General features: G+C 42.9%; 2 protein-coding genes across 4 annotated transcripts in view; one reads left to right on the forward strand and one right to left on the reverse strand.

The window, feature by feature from the left end:
• The window catches only part of AMMECR1 (AMMECR nuclear protein 1), a 117,079-nt gene extending 112,382 nt beyond the window's left edge, over positions 1-4,697 (forward strand). Inside the window, exon 7 of the mRNA XM_063141865.1 lies at positions 145-4,697. Within this exon, the coding sequence (XP_062997935.1) occupies positions 145-259 (115 nt within the window). The 3' untranslated portion in view covers positions 260-4,697. The remainder of the gene's footprint in view (positions 1-144) is intronic.
• A 911-nt stretch (positions 4,698-5,608) lies between these two features.
• Positions 5,609-18,454, reverse strand: part of TMEM164 (transmembrane protein 164) — a 37,159-nt gene continuing 24,313 nt past the window's right edge. The window contains exons 5-8 of one of the 3 annotated variants that reach the window (XR_010026153.1): positions 17,457-17,535; positions 11,156-11,256; positions 9,697-10,610; positions 5,609-9,514 (exon numbers count right to left, since the gene is read on the reverse strand). Coding sequence is in view for 2 of the 3 variants with exons in the window: in XM_063141598.1 (XP_062997668.1) it covers positions 10,404-10,610; positions 11,156-11,256; positions 17,457-17,535 (387 nt within the window). In the remaining variant the exon portion in view is untranslated. Of the gene's footprint in view, positions 10,611-11,155; positions 11,257-13,581; positions 13,708-17,456; positions 17,536-18,454 lie in introns of those variants that run through there. The other 2 variants (XM_063141598.1, XM_063141599.1) reach the window with 2 other exon arrangements.

Genomic DNA, 18,454 nt, shown 5'->3' on the forward strand with positions numbered 1-18,454 from the left:
TTCTGAATAATGATTTTTATTGGGTAGGGTAGGGTAGGGTGGGGGCACTGGGCATGAGTTTGTGGAACCAAGGGGGCGGTTACCTGAACAAGTTTGGGAACCACTGCTCTAAAACTTTCTCGTCCCTTTCCCCCTCGTCTTTAGGTACCGTAGTGAGAAGATGACGATGAGCTACACGGAATACCTTGCCCACCGTCAACACCATCACTTCCAGAATGGCATCGGGCACACCCTTCCACCGTACAACCATTATTCCTGACACTGAGCCGCATGACCAGCCCCTGGACCTCTCTGCAGACCTCTTCCCGGGAGACCCCGCCCCCTCTTGGTCTAGCTATCTCTATTACTGTACCATTTTATGATGATAGTTTCCGTTGTTGTGATGATACTTCTCTGTGGCAGGTTAAGTTCATCATGGCAACGGGTGGAAACGCTGCATCATTACGAAGAACCCCTTTACTTACTTTTTTAAAACAAAACAAAACCTTATTCTTGAGTCACTGGGGTTGTTGGTGGGTGTTTTGTTTTCATTTTTTTTCCCCGTTTTTTGGCAGCATATAGAACACTCGGGATTTTTTTATAAAAAATTTAAATTTCTACTTCATTAACATTGAATTATATCAATCAAGGTTTTCTGTGAGACTGTGGATGGAAGGAAAGAATATAATAATGCTTAAGGGTTTGAACTAGAGAACAAAGCGTGATTAGCTGCTAGAAAAATAATAAAAATTCACATATCGGATGTAGATCAGAGACTAGACCATGAAGGAGGCCTGGGTGGGACTAGCATTGTAATTCGTTGGTGTTCCCATAAGTAAAGGTTCTTTTTCTTTCATGTAGGTAAATACATGATCCTGTTCTGGTACGCCCAGGAGGGGGCTTGACAATAAGATGTATTGCTTGATTATGAATAAAAAGAAGCTATGATTTTGGGCAAAAGAGAAACGCAATAATCATAGGAAGAATTTCATTACAGACCAGGCTGGGATCTTTGTTCCATTGACTTGGGTGATGCGTTTCCCATTCGAATTCCTGGAACTTAAAATCTCAGCCCAAGTCTCTAACATTGGAAGGGTGTGTGCCACCTTTGCTCCCGTGGGACTGAAAGGTGGGGTCTTCCCTTTCCAGATTAGGGTAGAGATAATGGACACAATCCACTGAGCTCTACCCTGCGCAGCTCCTGTCTACGTCCAGGGGCTTGCGTGTGAGTGACTGCAACCAACAAGGTTTAGCTCCAAGCACCAATGCCATGTTGAGGCTTCTAAGATAGGAGTTGCTATTTGTAGCCCAAACAATTGGCATGTAGCAGCTGTTGTATTAGGAAGTGGATGGATTTAGGTATTAGTGCCTTCAACTGGGGTGGAAATTTCATAGAAACAATAGGAAGAAAAGCACAGAAACAGAATCCGAAGAAAAGGTGGCTCCACTGAATTCCAATCTCCACTGAGACATGGCGAGGAATGGAATTCTTTTGAGAACGGAATTCAGTGTTCTTTTCTGTTCCCATCAAATTACCTAGAGTTTACTAAGTTACCATTAAACCCCGATGCAGTTAGGTACCGTTTTAAGACACAGTGAGGGGAAGGAGGGGAAAAATGCTTTTGAATTATCAGGTGTCCACATAATACTGAGCAGAAGGATCAGTACTATGACCCTGGCTGGCCCTCCGCCCTGTGTGAAGGAGGCGGAGGAAGCCATTGTCCGGATCAGACACCCTTGACAGCTTGAGTAACGGGGAAGAGATACAGAGAAAGGTGTCCATGTAGTTGGACGTTCTTATTTTAGGACTTAACTTGTTCCGTGCCCATGCAGAGCTCTCATGACCTTCGATGGTGGTGAAGTGCATATTCGAGGGGGTAGAGGAGAGATCCCTGCCCTTTACCACACAAGGCCTCCTTCATTTCTAACCTTGTTAGAAATCCTGGCGTATTTCCCATACTAGGCGTTGGCGTTCGTAGATGGATAGGTGAGCTTGGGCAAAACTAGGCACCGTAATACATAGCAAGCAGCTAGTTAAGAATCTGCAAATGTTAAGAGGTAATTGGATGTACCTTTACGGACAGGGAGGCAAGCAGGGCTGGTTCTCACAGGGTTTGCTGTCATTACTTCATCCACAGCATTTAATGTCCAAATATTAACTTTCTGTTTTGATGCCTTAATTTTAAGTGAACAGAAGGCCTGAAGATACAAATAGCCAGCAACGATGGCTGGCACACGCCGTAGGCAAGGGAAAGAAATGGCCATCACTTCTATTGAAGTTGTTTGGTACGGTGGGGTTTTTTTTTCCCCATTTGGAGTGTTGGAACGTGGATTCACCTTGAAGCGAAAGTTGTCATCCAGTGGCTATGTGATTGCAACTTTTCATTTTTGCCCTTAAAAGGGAAACTTGAGCACAAGCTGAAAAACTATTCTCTGCTGCAGACATTTGAAAAAAAAAAAAAATCAGCCATGGCCACCCGCTACCATCTTTCTCCATTATCTCATTAAAGCTCATGCCTCCGGGTGAGCTCATTGTTAGACGTTTTTTAAAAAGATCTATTATATATATAAATATATGTGTATTTAAAGGTGCTAATCAACCTTGAGCAGGTCACGTGACTGGTCATGCGGACTCTAAAATCATATCAGATTTTTTTTAAAGAAAAAATCCTCAATATATGCAGATGTTATACAGAATTTCTTACCAGTGTAATAATGATATACTGATTTAAATAAAATATCCTGCAGGGTTTGAAGGACGAGGTCAGCAATACTTCCCACCGTGGCTTGGGGGAGGGGAAAAAAAAAGGATCATTTTTGTCTCCTTTTTGTACACAGCATAATGCACAATGCGTTTTTGTCTATCTCTCGGTAGCTGTTGCTTGGGGAATAAAAAATAAAATAGTTGTTCAAAGGGTTCTACAAACTGGAAAGGTGTGCTTTAAAAAAAATGAAAAAACCTCCAGACCCTTCTGAACCTGTCTTGCGTATATATGTTCATTTATGAAGAGCTCTTTACTAGTATGGTGCAAGACGTCAGTTTTGGGCCAAAGCCTCGGTAATATTGTTTTTATATACAGACGAATCTGTTTCTCAGTGACACTTTTTTTCCTGGCACCTTCCTCGGCAAACAGGAGTGCCGACAACACAAAAGATTGTGTTCCTTACGCAATTGTGGGCTTATTTGTACAAAAACATGGTGTGCTTCACAGGAACATAATAGGTCTGTTCACCTAAAACAAATCACAAAAACGAGGCTTGAAATATGCGTTGCAGTTTGTTCTGAAATATGCAAATTAAAATTGGAGCCTTTTTGTATCAATTTATAAAACCCAAGACAGACGATCATCTTTTTATTGATCGCTCAGCTTTGGACAAGCATGGATCAGGGTGGTTTTTTGTTTGTTTTGCCTTATTTCATTCCAAAAGGCGCTTTACTCATAGCTTTAAAAAAACATGTTTCCTTCACCCATGTAAGGGCAGTTAAGAGAACAAATCTCTCTAGCTAAGCTGAAGGAGAGAATGTTCTTGAAACACACACACACACACACACACACACACAGAGTAGCTGGTGTCCTGTGCAGTGCTGTGTGTTGCTTGTGTGCTGCCATCTTGCCACGTGGACCACTGCAGGCTACGTGGAGTAGGTGGCACGTTCCACCCACAGCACACTGCCAGCTGGAAGCATTTGGCCCACCACATCGCAACGTTTTGTATCTCGACCTCTTACTTGTCTTTCAACTGTGCGGGTTCTTGAAACTGTCTGGAGTAGATTACATCTCTCGTGTGTTGGACTGAACCAAAGACTCCTCCAGCCAAGCCTATATGCTGCTCCTAAAAAGCCTGCCTTCCAGTCCTTCCAAAGTCTCTGCAGGATGAAATGGGTTAACTTTTTTATTTTTGTACAGTTTCTAACTGATTTTTGCTAGTGATGTTAATTGAATTAAGTTTTGAGGAGCCTACGCAACTCCTCCATTGAAATAAACTGGTGACTTTTATGTTTAAATAAAATAATATAGAAACCCGAAGTGTGCCTCTCAGATTTTAAGGGTTTCTGGTTACATTTATTAAGACCAGCAATGATTCTTTATATACAAAGATATGTTTTCCTTGTTTTTTTATTACTGTTTCAGAAGAAGAAAATACTTCCTTTTGCGCTCTGGAACCAGTAACTGCGCTGGTACATAAATGCACTGAGAAAAAAAAAAACTTTTGTAACAACTTATGACTGTTTTGTATATCAAAGTTGATTCTTTTCAAAAGATTTGGATCTAGTTTCTAAGTTATTTTAGTGTTTTATATGTTACAAGAATTAAATGTTCACCAGCATAATTAGTTATCTTCAATGCAAAAGGTGACACAGAAATGGGCAAAGAAGCTGCCTGGTGTAGCTTTCAAGGCCCCTATTTTTTTCCTTCCTTAGTAACTTGACTATTGATTACAATATTATCACAGATTACCACAAACCTCCTTCCATTAAAACTAGATCCTTCCTTCCATGTTTATTTGCTATTAGTGTGAAGAAACTGTTGAAAAAAACCTGGGCATTTTATAAGTATGGCTTAAAGGTAAAAATGAGGAAAAAGCAACAAAAAAATATATCTAGAAGGTAATTTGTGGGTCTGTGAGATATGGCTGTGGAAAGATATTGTAGTAGTTTTAACACTATTGTTATTACCTTTTAAATCATTTACCCAATAAAATAAGGAAAAATCACAGCTGCTTGTACTTATGCTTTTCCTTAAGCGTTTGGCCTGAGAACGGTTCAACTAGAATGAGTTGCAGTATTTAGAAATCTAGAAATGTGCAAGTTTTCCCCCATTTTGCAAGAAAAAAACAATACCAGTTGACTTTGGAAAACGCATTTTAGCCTTTCAGAGAATGTTAGAATGAGCTGGAACTTCAAGCAAGGCTTTTAAAGTATGGTAGAGACCAATGTGAACATTTCTGGTGAGGATTTCTGCACAGGACCTTTTCGATGGACAGTTCCCTGCAGCATTACTGAGCATGGAAGTTTTAAAATAGTCTCGGGATAACACTGGCAACATGTAAACCAACTTACTCTACCTGGGTGTGTGTCTTTTTTATGTAAATACGGCATCCCGAAGTAGATGTTTCCAGATTCGATAACGCAAACCGAGGGTGGGAAGTCCACTTAATAGGAAACAGCTGGAAAAACACTCATGGATTCAATTTAGCAAGGCTCGAATTCTGATATTAATGCACATCTAATATTACCCCTTTACAAATCTTCAAAGAACTCCTCTTGCCATTATAGATAGAAAGGGCTGCAGCTGAGTCCATCCCATTGATGACTAGTAAAATACAGATGGCAGGCGTAGTGGTGTCTGGAAACAATATTAAAATAATTGCAGGTGTGCCTGTGAACGGTCTTTGGACATGTGGCACGGAGGGGCCTGTTTGAGAAGCAGGTCACAAACCTCTCCCGAAACCATGAGAACTTTAGAAAGCATTAAACTGGCTGGGATCGCAAAGGCTTGGGACACATTGAAGTGTTTTAGCTTCCGGTCATAAAGGTTCTCAAGACCTTTATCCATCCTTAGCAGCGACAGCACAGAATAAATTCAAAGTAACACTAACTGATGTGGAAATTAATACAACAAATTACTCCCAAGAACATAGTTTTATTTAGAGATGGCAGAAAAGACACTGGAGAAAAATACCAAAACAAATAATGAATCCCAGTATACAAGAAATTTTGATGGAAAATTTCATCTCTTGGATGTTTACTACATTTAAAAAAGGCAGTGGTTTATAAAATCGTCCTACTACAAATGACAGGGAATTTGTGGAAGAGGGGTGGGGTGGGCTAAAGTGCCTGTGGCCAGTGCCTGAAAGTGGAAAGGATAGGCGCCACATACGATTTGGCCCTGAAGGAGAAAAACAGCATGAGTACTTCTATCAAACTCCAAACAACGGCCTGAAGACACTGCTGGGGAATAAATGGCAGCTATGTACATAAACCCACATTTATAACTCAAGATCCAGGTTTTTCTGCTCCAAATTTTCACATAAATGGCAGGGATGGATTAGCAACTCTCAAGTCACTTGAGAAGCCCTTTGAAGATCATGGCTGGGCCATGTCCTCTCCCACTCCTTCCGTTTAAAGACACATCTAAAAATCCTGAAGTACAGTTGCTACAGGAAAAGATCAAAGTTGTGCAATGCAAGTGAAACTTCACCCCACTCCATCAAATAATCACAAATGTACAGGAAATAAGCATGTCTGCCATATACAGACCACTGGCACACAAAATCAAGTCCATAGTTAAATTACAAAAAGCTGGTTCTCTGAGAGGAACATGAATAGGGTTTACAAAACACTGAATTATCAAATATACAGAAATATATCAAAACCCTGATATAGGCCACAGAAGGATAGTAACAGCGACACTGAGGTACTCTAAAATGTTAAAGTGCACAACCACCACTACCCTCCCTAGCCTTCCATCTTTGCTTTTCCAAACACAAACATCAGCTGAACAGACCACGAATCCAGCAGCCCGAGGGTGTTGTAACAGCCAGGGACACGAATATAGGCAGATCTAGCACAAAAGTTTATATAAGCAGCTATCAATGTGAGAAAGCCATGTGCAAAGAGTCCATGCTGACACTGACACAGAACACAAGCAGGCTCTAATGTTCCAAGATGTACAAGGGCTTCGGAGGGACAGCGCGACAGGCATTCCAGGCCGCAAGAGACTTTGGCACCACGTTGACCTGTGCCTGGCGCTTTCTTCGAGCACCAATCCTGAATGTGCTTTTCCCTTTTGAGCAGAAACGTAGCGACAAAACAAGCGTGATGCACGGAGAACTAGCTAGAGGAGGGACAACGGTCACTTGAACTGGTGGCAGGGGGAAAGTGGGTTGCGGGGACCCTTAATGAAATCTGCAAGCCCTCCAACTCCCCACTATTTTAGGCAACTGGTGCACCCTGCGGCCTTTGAGAACAGGAGGATGTTACAAAAGGTTAGGAGCGGAGTTTCCTATAGTTTGAGCACTGGCATCCGTCCACTTGGACGCTCTGCCCTCCATTGTAATTTCAGAGAGGGAAGGCCCTCTTAGAAAAGGGTGCACTTCTTAAACACGTTAGGGCTTCAGCTCTGCAGTGGAGTAGAGTCTTCTCCACCGGCACAGAGCATCACCCTGGACTGGGTTCCTAATCACGTCTAAAGGGCACTCGTGAATTCAGGCTCCTGCCTTAAAACCCACTGGCTTTTCACGTGCCAATGTCCTGCCCTAAGTAAACCTGCCAGATTTAAGTTAAAAGAAAAAGAAAGGGGTCTTTGCAGCATCCAGAGACAAACATCCTGGAAAGAACACTTACTGGCTGTAGAATACTTACTTAGTAAGCCAGCACAAGTAGTATTGGGAGAAACTTTCAGCCAAAAAGGTATCTTTGCTGCTCCAGCTTCTACACAGCTCTGTGAATAGCAGCAGCAGGCTTGGCACCTCTTTACCGGGAAATGATTGCACCAGAACACTTTTTATTCTATAATGGGTGCAGAGCCTGTGCCCTCCAGATGCTGTTGGACTCTAATTCCCAAATGTCCCAGCTAGCATGGGTCAGGAATAATGGGATTTGTAGTCCAGGGTCAGAGTGATCCCGGCACTAATTTTAGTTCACGGTACACAAGTAGATGAAGGATACAATTCAGCAGACAAATATACACAAGTGTAGATGCGTATATGACATACACAAAGCCCTGAAGGGCATGCGGTCGTAGAATCTCCCCAAAAGACGATGCGGACATTGCTCTGCCCAGGGCCCTTGCAAAACGCCTCCATTCAAGACTGTGGTACATGAGATAGATCGGTGACATTGGCAGTTTCTACACCTGCCTTCTCCCCCAGGATCATCCCAGGATCGTTCCTGTGCATCCAGATGCCACACAGGAGATCCCGGGAGCAGGCAGGGACGATCCCTCCATTTTCCTTGGATAATCCTTAGGTGTAGAAAGGGCCACTGTCATCCAAGCTTGGTAACAAGTGGATTTTTAAGCCAATCACATCTGCTAGAAATGCAGTGTTGGGATAAATAATCTGCCTCAACAGAGGGGAGGGGTTGGCCTGAGCAATTCCTCTCATTATATGAAAGCAGAACTAGCCGTTTGCATTTGTGCGGGAAGTTCCAAAAGAGAAAAAAGAAAGATGTGGCACTTCTAAAGAGTAGGAGGTAACTTTGAGAGAGAATTCCAAGCACCTACTAACAAAGCCAAGAAGCCCAAACAGCTTTTGTTCAATGGATTGGGGCCGGCGGGCAGGGGAGGTAAGGCCCTTGCGGAAAGCAACATGGCACAGGACTGGCAGATGCAGGCAGTTCTCTCAGTGGTTTTACTCAAAACCTAAAAAGCAACGAACATTGTGCCCCAGGGAGGGTCTGACAGAGGTGGATGAAAGTTCAGAAAGACCAGTTTCATCATGGTGGGCGAAAGACCTTCCCTGTGCAGCCTCACTAACATAGTCAAGTACAAAACCTACCCAAGGTCATTCTTTTTAAAAGAAAAACCAAAAAGATAAAAAAAAATACTCATTATTTAAAGCTGCCAAGCTCTGGTACTTTAGGTTTCACACTGCTGAATGTAAGGAATTCTGAATTACTGTCCAAAAGGCAAAGGAAAAAAGGATTACAGCTAGCTATTGAGCTAGGAATTTCACCTCTATTTAAATATGCCACTTTGAAGAGTAAACGATCTATGCATTATGATATTCGCCTGAGCAACTCTGTACACAATTACTGACTGTCAACAGTTCCCACACTTCGACCAGCGCTCTACTAAAACAAGAAATACACATGAGAAATGCAGGATGCAAGTTGCACTAGGCTGTAAAATAAGAACTCATCAATGTGCATCTTCTGTTAGATTCGTGGCAGTAAAGAGTATTCACAGTATAACATATAGAAAAATCCTCAACAGCTACAAATACACAGTCCTGGGTCGGGGGGGGGGGGAGGGGATCCACAAAGCTGAAGATAGAAGACTGGGATACTCTTCTATTTATGCCAATTTGCAATTAGATTCAAGTCTTGGTCAAATGGAGCTAAATACTCAGAACTGCCCTTCGCTGTTCCTCAGCTCTATAAATTGCAACCCATCGTCTTCCCTCGCTGGAATGAGAAGAGCTGTAATGTTGACATTAAGGCAGCGTCTCTCTCTTTGAGGTATCAATGGCTGCACGGGACAGAACACATCCCCCCTGGAGCAATTCATCTGGAGGAGGAAGAATTGGCAGTTTTCACAAGTAAAATAATACAACAGGAGGAAGTGGGGGCGGGGGGGGCGGACAACACATTTTGCGGCAGCAAGTATCAGAAACCATGAGGCCATTAAGCAGAGTTCTTCTTCAGAGGAATATCGGTCAAAGTTTCACCGCTCTCCTCAGATCTGCTAACAGTGAAAAGTTATATTCTTCACCAGTGATCCTGCTCCTTGCCTTCTTGGGTTGTTGGCTTTTGCAGCTCTGCTCCGTCAAGTCAAACCAGCTGGTTTTTCCACAGGACTGGTTGGTGCTGCTGAATATACCGTGCATTCAGGAATGTGTAAATTGCTATCGTGAACTTCAAATATGCTTCATTTTGTAGAGGGGTATAATGCAATCCGAACTAAATTGACAGTCCCCCTTTAAAGGGCAATTATTCTTATGCCACATGGGCATGGCACGCATCATTCATCGCCTGCGCTGTTATACACTTACTGAGACTTCCATGTTTTTCGCCAGTTAATTCAGAAGAGCAATCCGTGCACTGCCAGCAGATACGGTGAGATCCAAGCACACGGGAGCAGAAATCCACAGTCGCTTAGAAAGTGAGTATGTTGTTGGAATTGTTCCCCATTATTTCAACCAGCTTTAACAGAGCAGAACCTTGCTCATTTGCACTCCTCGTTAAGAGACAACCACAACACTGCTGGATTAATGCCTATGGGCAAAATGAAAACAAATGAAATAGGCAGAGACAGTACGCTACGGGTGTTCAATGCCCAGAGTGGAGAATAGCCTGCATTCTATAGAGGGGGGAAATCTAAGAACTACCACCCTGTGGGATAGCTAGTAAAAATGATGGCAGTAAAGAGCTTCTTCTCTGGCAACTGTATTCCGAGAGGTGGAGAGATTTTGAAACTCATCACGCTTACACAGTCCAAAGTAGCATGATTCTGTGGTCAAGAGCAGAACATCATCTCTCTCTGTGGATAAGGCCACAAGTTTTACCATTGGGTATGGGCAGTGAAAAATCGATCCTTGGGAGGTAACGGGAAGGAATGCCTTACTTTGTAACAGAAGAAAGAAACAGAAGGGAACGGTTTGTGCCTGGTCCTTTTTCTCATTGATTCCCCACCCCACCCCCAATACAATCACCAATCCTCTTCTGCTTCCTACAAAAGACCTCTCTTCATAGAGAAGCCTCAGGACATCTTCTTAGCTGGGAGTTGAAGCAAATCCATACAGAACTTAAAGACAGGGACAGCACCATGGAAGACAACGGTTATGAGTTTCCCATGAATCAGAGTCATGATTGTCTGGTGGCCAGATGCCCAAAGCCTATACCAGGGACCGTAGAAAGGATCAGAGATGGCCGGGCACAGCATATTGTTCAGATTCACTTCTGTGACCTGGAAAGGGTGGGGGGGAGAGAGAAAGAGGATGAGTTACTAATTGTTATATGTGTTTACGCAGCTCACCTGGCAACCAAGAAGCAGCAAGGAAGACAGTCTCTGACCTTAAGCCCCTCATGACTGAAGAGGGGCAGGGCAGAGAGGAGCTCCAAAAAGGCGTGAAATTTTGAGGCTCCTGGGTACGTGGCCACCCATTTTCATTACTAGGCTACCAGCATGTTGGTGAAACGAGAACTCTGTATATGTCATAGCCAGCCACGCACTGTGATCTGCCATTTTCTGTTTCAATTGCTGTTTCCAAGTCGAGAGCCAGTGTAGTGGTTAGAGTGCTGGGCGGGAGAGATCCGTGTTCAAGTCCTCATTCAGCCATGAAGTTCACTGGAGGACTTTGGGTCAGTCACTGACTCTCAGCCTAGCCTACCTCCCAGGGTTGTTGTTCTGAGGATAAAATGGAGGCGGAGGAGGATCACGTATGCCTCCTTGGAGGAAAAGGCGGGATGTAAATGGAACAAATAAGTAATTAAACATGGATATTCACTTACCAGTCCAAGAATTTGTAAAATACTGTAGTGATAGACAAACATGAGTCCAGTGGATAGTAGAGCCCACCAGAAATTAGAGGACGGCTCAGGAGTATAGATACCTGTTGAAATGGGGGTGGGGGGGAAGAGAAAGGAAAAGCCGTATTTAACAGGATCGCTATGGTTTCCAAATAACCGCAGGAACTATTTAACGAGGTGTCAACTTTTATGTTGAGTCCAAACTGTGGAGCACTAATCAGACCCCAGTGGGCTGTGAGGGGGTTCCATGGCTGGGGGTACTGTGCCTAACGATACCAGAGCCCATGGGGTGGGCAGAATGAGTCCGGCTCAGCTGCGTAACTCCTTGAAGCCTTTGCAGTATTAAACTAAGGGCGATTCCAACCTGTGTGAAGCCAGGTCCATTTCTTAGTAAATTAATTAATTGATATGCATTTGGAGTACTAGATGCAGCAGGGGGTTGTGTTTCTGACCTCTGGCCCTGCCCTTATTTACTCCACCATCAAAGTTGAGATTGCAAGCTCCTTGGGGCAGGGGCCTGTTACTTCTGATGATGTTGTACAAGCCATTCATGCTCACAAATTCCGTTTACTTCCCATCTTTGACTCCTGCTGCTGCAGGAATTCATTGAAGCAGAGTGATTTTATTTAACAATATGTATCCCACTTTCTGCACCAGGCACAGGTGTGTCCAAAGTGGCTCACAACATCCATTTTAATAAATATATTTTAAAAGACAACAACACAAGAATGTTGTTGTCACACAGAGGAGGGCCAGGATCTCTTCTTGATCATCCCGGAGTGCAGGACACAGAATAACGGGCTGAAGTTACAGGAAGCCAGATTCCGTTTAGACATCAGGAAAAACTTCTTGACCGTTAGAGCAGTACGACAATGGAACCAGTTACGTAGGGAGGTTGTGGGCTCTCCCACACTAGAGGCATTCAAGAGGCAGCTGGACATCCATCTGTCAGGGATGCTTTAGGGTGGATTCCTGCATTGAGCAGGGGGTTGGACTCGATGGTGCCTATATACAGTAGAGCCATGGCAAGAAAGCCACCTGCTTCTCCTAGCCCAACTGCCTCAACTCCACTCTTGGTGTACGACCAATTTCTATTATTACCACCTCCTAAGGAAACTTACGTTTTTGTTTTGCTTTGTTTTGTTTTGTGAATGGGCTGCAGAATAACTGCATTATCCTCTAGTCAGACGGCTACGTCACAAAGTCGTGGGATGCGTTATCGCCATGACTTCCTTTATTAGCCAAAGCTGCCTAAATATTGCTGCAGCCAGTGCAATGTACACTTCTGCAGCTCAACCAAGGCAGGCATTGGCCACTGAGCGCCTTGACTTCCCAGGAAAGAGATAAGAGAGGGAGTTACGTGCATTCCCAGGCAAGGAAGCAGCTTTCAAAGCACAAAGCAGCTTATACGATTTCTTAGCCAGTGGGAGGCTGAAGGTCAGCACAAGTTGGGAGAGGGCATGAAGAGCAGAGCACCAAGACTCCATGAAGACAGGAAGGATGATAATGGAAGGGGAACGGGGATCCAGAGGGATGAACCATGAGCTGGACAGGAATGTAAAGGAATGACAGCCCTGGGACTGCAAAAGGGAGTCGTTATATGCAATGTACAGATTTGGTTGTCTAGGATGCAAGGTGCAAAATCTTAATCGTTTCCGCATTCTAACATGAAACACGTATATCCCTGCCAGGGATAACCTTTTTGGGGCCATCAGAGATGCCTCGAAACCGCTCAGCTCTTTCCCAGGATATCAGAGCATAGCAGTGCAATGTCCTTTAACGTTTTATAACATTTTATCTATTCTTTTTCATATGACACGCTTTTATACTCTGTGTATAACTTTTGTCTATGTAATTGGCTAAAACCAGTGTTTGGTTGCCTTCAATAAATTGATTGATGTCCTTTGGGAAGCCCATTCCTTCCTTCACACATTGAGGCGTGAACAAAAACAACACGCAACACTGTGAGCTTCTGCAGGGAAAAGGCACTTTCCTATCCCAGGCTGACTTTGAAAGTAGCTTTGAAGCCCCAGCAACTGTCAGTTTCCAGCTTAGGGGGTACAGAAGTTGTCCAAGTAGGTGACACGCTTTGTCTCTACTCCCAGCTAGGGAACTGCCAATAGGACTGTTTGCATGCATCTCCATGGGGAGACAAAAGCCTGCAGCAATTAGTTTCTGGGACTGGTAGAATGAATGAATGAATGAATGAATGAATGAATGAAGCAAACTGTGGCTACATGTTCTTCCTGCTACGAAAAGTGCCTACGGAGCCAGCACGTGCTCTTCTATAGAAAAGGGAGTTTTGTCTCCTCCTGCTGGTGGATGCAAAGCAGGAAATGGCCACAGCCGAAAGTCTTGAGTGTAAAGAGCAGTTTCCTGCACAAAAAGCACACAGCCGCCGCTCTGACCTCAAGTGACTGAGTTTGTAAATGCGACTCCACTACAAACGCTTCTCTTCAGCTTCTCTCCCACACAAGACCAGACGTTGACATAAACATCAGGAGAGATACTCCAAGGTGATCTAAGCCTCAAGCCTGAAAGTGTATACAAGTTAAGAGTAAAGATATGAAGGCTGGGGGAGGGGGGAAAATGGAGGGATGTCGACCCAGAAATTTATTTTAAAATACTACTGTGGGTTTCCCCCATATTTTTTTCCTGGGAGTTTTGGGAAATCTGAAAAGAAAACATTTTCCTGTCCACCCTCTAGCCAACCCCCAGCCTTCACGTTAACAAACAAAGCGATAGAATCAAGAGTGTGAAGTGATAAACTATTGCTAAGCTGTACCACTTCTGCCTGCAGGCATGGGACGAATACCTGAACGCTGCTCTGCCTCATTATATATATATATATTGAAAACACCTCCATGCATGTACAAAGACAGCAAAAGAAAAGCCAAGCTAGAATTCCAAGGGACCATTCACACATGTAGTAGGGTAAGTGTTACATGCCTACTACATGTAATTCCTCATATAAAGTTTAAAATGGTACAGCTGGGTGTGGTGTTGCAATTAGGGATGCTTTTGAATTCTGAAATGAATGACCTGATCTGTTCTCCCCTGACTAATGCATGGACCCCTTTAAAATGGAACGTATATGACCACAACCCATTAAAAAATAGATTTCTTTGTAAGGTAAGAATTGCCCGCTGGTGCTGGTAAAGAGTAATGAGAGATTATTGCTTGCAAACGGTTCTTTATTGTGAGAATGATGTTGTATAAATATCTGTATTACATAGACTTTTCATACACAAATCATGTGAGTAGGCACAGAACTAGAAGAATGGTCATGTTAAGTCTGCATAAATGTTCATTTTACTAGTATATTTTTAAGTGATTTGTTTTTTATCAAGACTCTGTTTTTAACTTGTATTTTGCGATTATTAGCTACTCTCAGCATCATTTTGACAGGATATATATTTAACAAATGTGGCTATTCACCGGCTTTCACACTTTCCAAATGATCCAATGTAGTTCTCAGTTCCAAAATAATCAAAGTATGTTTTAAAAATTATATTTTGAGAGAATGTCTCTAGAAATATATGTCTGAGTACATATTTGAATGTGCATTTTCACATTAGTGCAGAAATGGATTTATGGATGAACGTATGCTTTGTTCATGGGAACACAGGAAGCTGCTTTATACCAAGTCAGACCATTGCTCTGTCTAACCCAATATTCTCAACAGTGGGCCTGTTCAGACAACACGCTAAGCCATGGTTAAGCCTCTAACCCTTTTGCAGCAAATCGTTAGTGAGGATATTTAAACCATGGTTATGTAGCTACCATGGTTAGGAATGGTTCACATGACATGCTGAGCCATAATGTTTAGCTCAAAATGTTTAATCATGTGGCTTAGTGTGTTGTCTGCCCCTGACTGGCAGCCGTGGCTCTCTGCTGAAACTGGGTCCTACTGCATGCAAAGCCTGCAGATGGGGTTTGATAGGGTGACCATATGAAAAGGAGGACAGGGCTCCTGTATCTTTAACAGTTGCATAGAAAAGGGAATTTCAGCAGGTGTCGTTTGTATATATGGAGAACCTGGTGAAATTCCCTCTTCATCACAACAGTTAAAGCTGCAGGAGCTATACTAGAGTGACCAGATTTCAAAGAGGGCAGGGCACCTGCAGCTTGAACTGTTGTGATGAAGAGGAAATTTCAACGGGTTCTCCATATATGCAAATGACACCTGCTGAAATTTCCTTTTCAATATAACTGTTAAAGATACAGGAGCCCTGTCCTCCTTTTCATAGGGTCACCCTAAGTTTGAAAAACTGCTTGATTGTAACAGATGGGTTTTTATAAAAGGTTTTGTGAACCACATTTAGGGTGGGGTCTAGCATAAACCAAACAAAATAGGAATGTGTTGTGATCTGAATGTTCATTACTGAAGGAAGATCTTGGGAGTCACTATGAATAAATATCTGTAGATAATTAACACAATGCACTATAGCTACAAAACATAAGGAAATATTAGAATTTACTGGAAAAGCGGTAACAAACCAATTGGATTTAAGAACACCTTTATGTACCAATGCACACCTTTTCAGATAGGATGCTCAAAACACACATCCACAGTGTGTCAGGCCACAAAGCTCTTTCCTTATGAGGAGAAAGACAAAACAACAACAACAACAACCCTACAACTTAAGAAGCTAGCTAAGAATTAGATTTATTTGTAAAAAAAAAAGACTTTGAATAGGGAATCTTAGCTGATATTCTGTAAGCTGTTTGCTAGAATGCATTTCATCTCTCCAAAAATCCAATTGGCTAAAAATAAATGCACATGAGAATTTCCAACTCTATATACCACAATAATTTCCTGGAGCTAGTCAGTGGTTGCTTTTGTTTTATATGACTGCAATGTGTTCTAGGCATCTTTGAGGATTATTTGATTGAGGGGTATAAATAAAAGGGATATAATAAAGAATAAACAGAACAAACAGTGAAGATATGCCAGGAATGAGTGGCTACATATTATTCCAGAGAATATTCTCCCTTTATTACTGTCATAAAAGCCATTCTGGCTGCTTTCCAATGGGATAATCAGGAAATCATGATTTCCAAGCATCAATCCTACTATGTCTGGCACTCACCAGTCTCCTAAGATCCACGTAGGTGGATCAGGCGCCAGCAACGGTTCTTGGATCTTGTGTTGCCAAGGCAATGATCACCAGCCAAGAAATCCTTCAACAACCATTTGCAAGGCAAAGCCAAGACCTACCAGCTACAACTTTGTTATCCATGCTGTGATAACCTCTCATTTGGATTACTGCAATGCGTTATATGTGGGGCTGCCTTTGAAAATGGTCTGGAAACTTCAGCTGGTACAAAACAGGGCAGCCTGTCTACTAACAGGGACTGGCCGACAAGACCACATCACGCCAGACCTTCTACAACTTCATTAGCTGCCAGTCCAGGTCTGGGCCCGATTCAAAGTGCTGGTACTAACATTCAAAGCCCTAAACGGTTTGGAGCCAGGTTATTTGAAGGAACGCCTCCTCCCATATGTGCCTGCCTGGACCTTAAGATCATCCACAGGGGTCCTTCTCCGTGAGCCCCTGCTGAAGGAAGTGAGGCAGGTGACTACTAGGAGGAGGGCTTTCTCTGCTGTGGCACCCCGGCTGCAGAACGAGCTCCCCAGAGAGGATCGCTTGGTGCCTACACTGTACTCCTTCCGTCGCCAGCTGAAGACTTTATTTTCTCAGTATTTTAATACCTAATTTAATTTAAATTTAAACTTTGCTGTTTTAATTGCATATTTTAACCTGTATCAATTTTTGCTGTGTGGTTTTATCCTGGTTGTGCTCTTTATATTGTATTTTGTATTTGTGTTTTTAGATGGTTGGTTGTTTTTATGCTCTTCATGTTTTTAATTTTTGTGAACCGCCCAGAGAGCTTCGGCTATTGGGCGGTATAAAAATGTAATAAATAAATATATCTGTGGCAACCCGGTTTTACAAAGATCACAGGATCACATTAAAGTTCTCTATCAAGTCAACACAAGAGGGCACCAGATAGCTGTAAAAAAAAAAAAAACTTAGTAAGAGATTACGGTCCATCCTAACAGGAAGAGCCCTGCTGGATCAAAAGTAGCTGTGTTGACTATGCAACACAGGGAATATGCTTAACACTTCTTAGGTAAGCGCCTAAAAATATAGTATCTGAAGCAAACCTTCTTTTCAAGGACACAGGTAGCGGTGACTGCTCTGGAGAACAAGGGAAACTGACTGCATTTGATTAAGCGTTTTCAATGGAATAAACACGCCTTACAATCACACCATACCTCCTTTCCGTAGTAGATAGATGGGGACAATGTACAGCATTACATGTTGGATGTAATAAACCTCCAATTCAAAAGGCAGCTGTTGAAAGAAGAGAAACAGATCCGTTAAATACCTCGTATAAATTATTTACTGCATCACTTTTGTTAGCAGCCACTTGGGAGAGGAAAGGGAAAGGAGAGTCACAAGAGTGGCAAATACTAGGCGACATGGGCGGGGGGATGGGTACAGACCAGCCACAGTTCAGGATTATGAATTCCTACTGATCTCATAACACTGAGGATTTAGAAGTGATTGTATTTGGCTGGACCATGCCAAATGCCATTAGCCATGACAGACCGCAGTCAAAGCAACCCTTCTTCTGCAAGTATAGTATGTTTTGTAATAAGCAATATTTGCCAAAAAGCTTAGCAGTTGTTTACAGTGTATTTTCTCCCTTGTTAAGGGCCCTCTTCATGGGTTATGTTGCACATGCATAGGAACACAGAAAGCTGCCTTTGGCAGAGTCAGACCACTGGTCCATCTAGCCCAGTTCTGTCAACACTGACTGGCAGCCATGGCTGTCCAGGGTTTCACAGAATAAGGTTTCACACACTCTCCTACTTGAAGATGGTAGGAATCGAACCTGGGAGCTTTTGCATGCAAACCATGTGCTCTACCACTGACCTATAGCCCCTCCCAGGACTACAAAGGGCAGCATAAATACAAAAGGGTTACAGGGCTTCATTTTTAGACTTATCCCTTACACTATATAGCTCCTTCTGAGGAGTAACTTTAGTGCAGGCACTGTCATGCACCATGTTAAGGTCCTGTTCTGACCCCTGTGACTACTCTAGAGTAAAAAAACAATTCATCTATTTTTAAGTTTAGCTGTTATGATACAGATTTAAAATAATGTCTTGGAGCAGTGGAATAGCAAGATTCTAAAATGCACAGGGATGGAGATTCTAAAATGCACAAGCGGAGCTGGCTACCCACTGCAGACCTTCACCCTCAACAC

The sequence above is a fragment of the Elgaria multicarinata genome, chromosome 15, assembly GCF_023053635.1.
Source record: "Elgaria multicarinata webbii isolate HBS135686 ecotype San Diego chromosome 15, rElgMul1.1.pri, whole genome shotgun sequence".
Taxonomy (NCBI): Eukaryota; Metazoa; Chordata; class Lepidosauria; order Squamata; family Anguidae; genus Elgaria; species Elgaria multicarinata.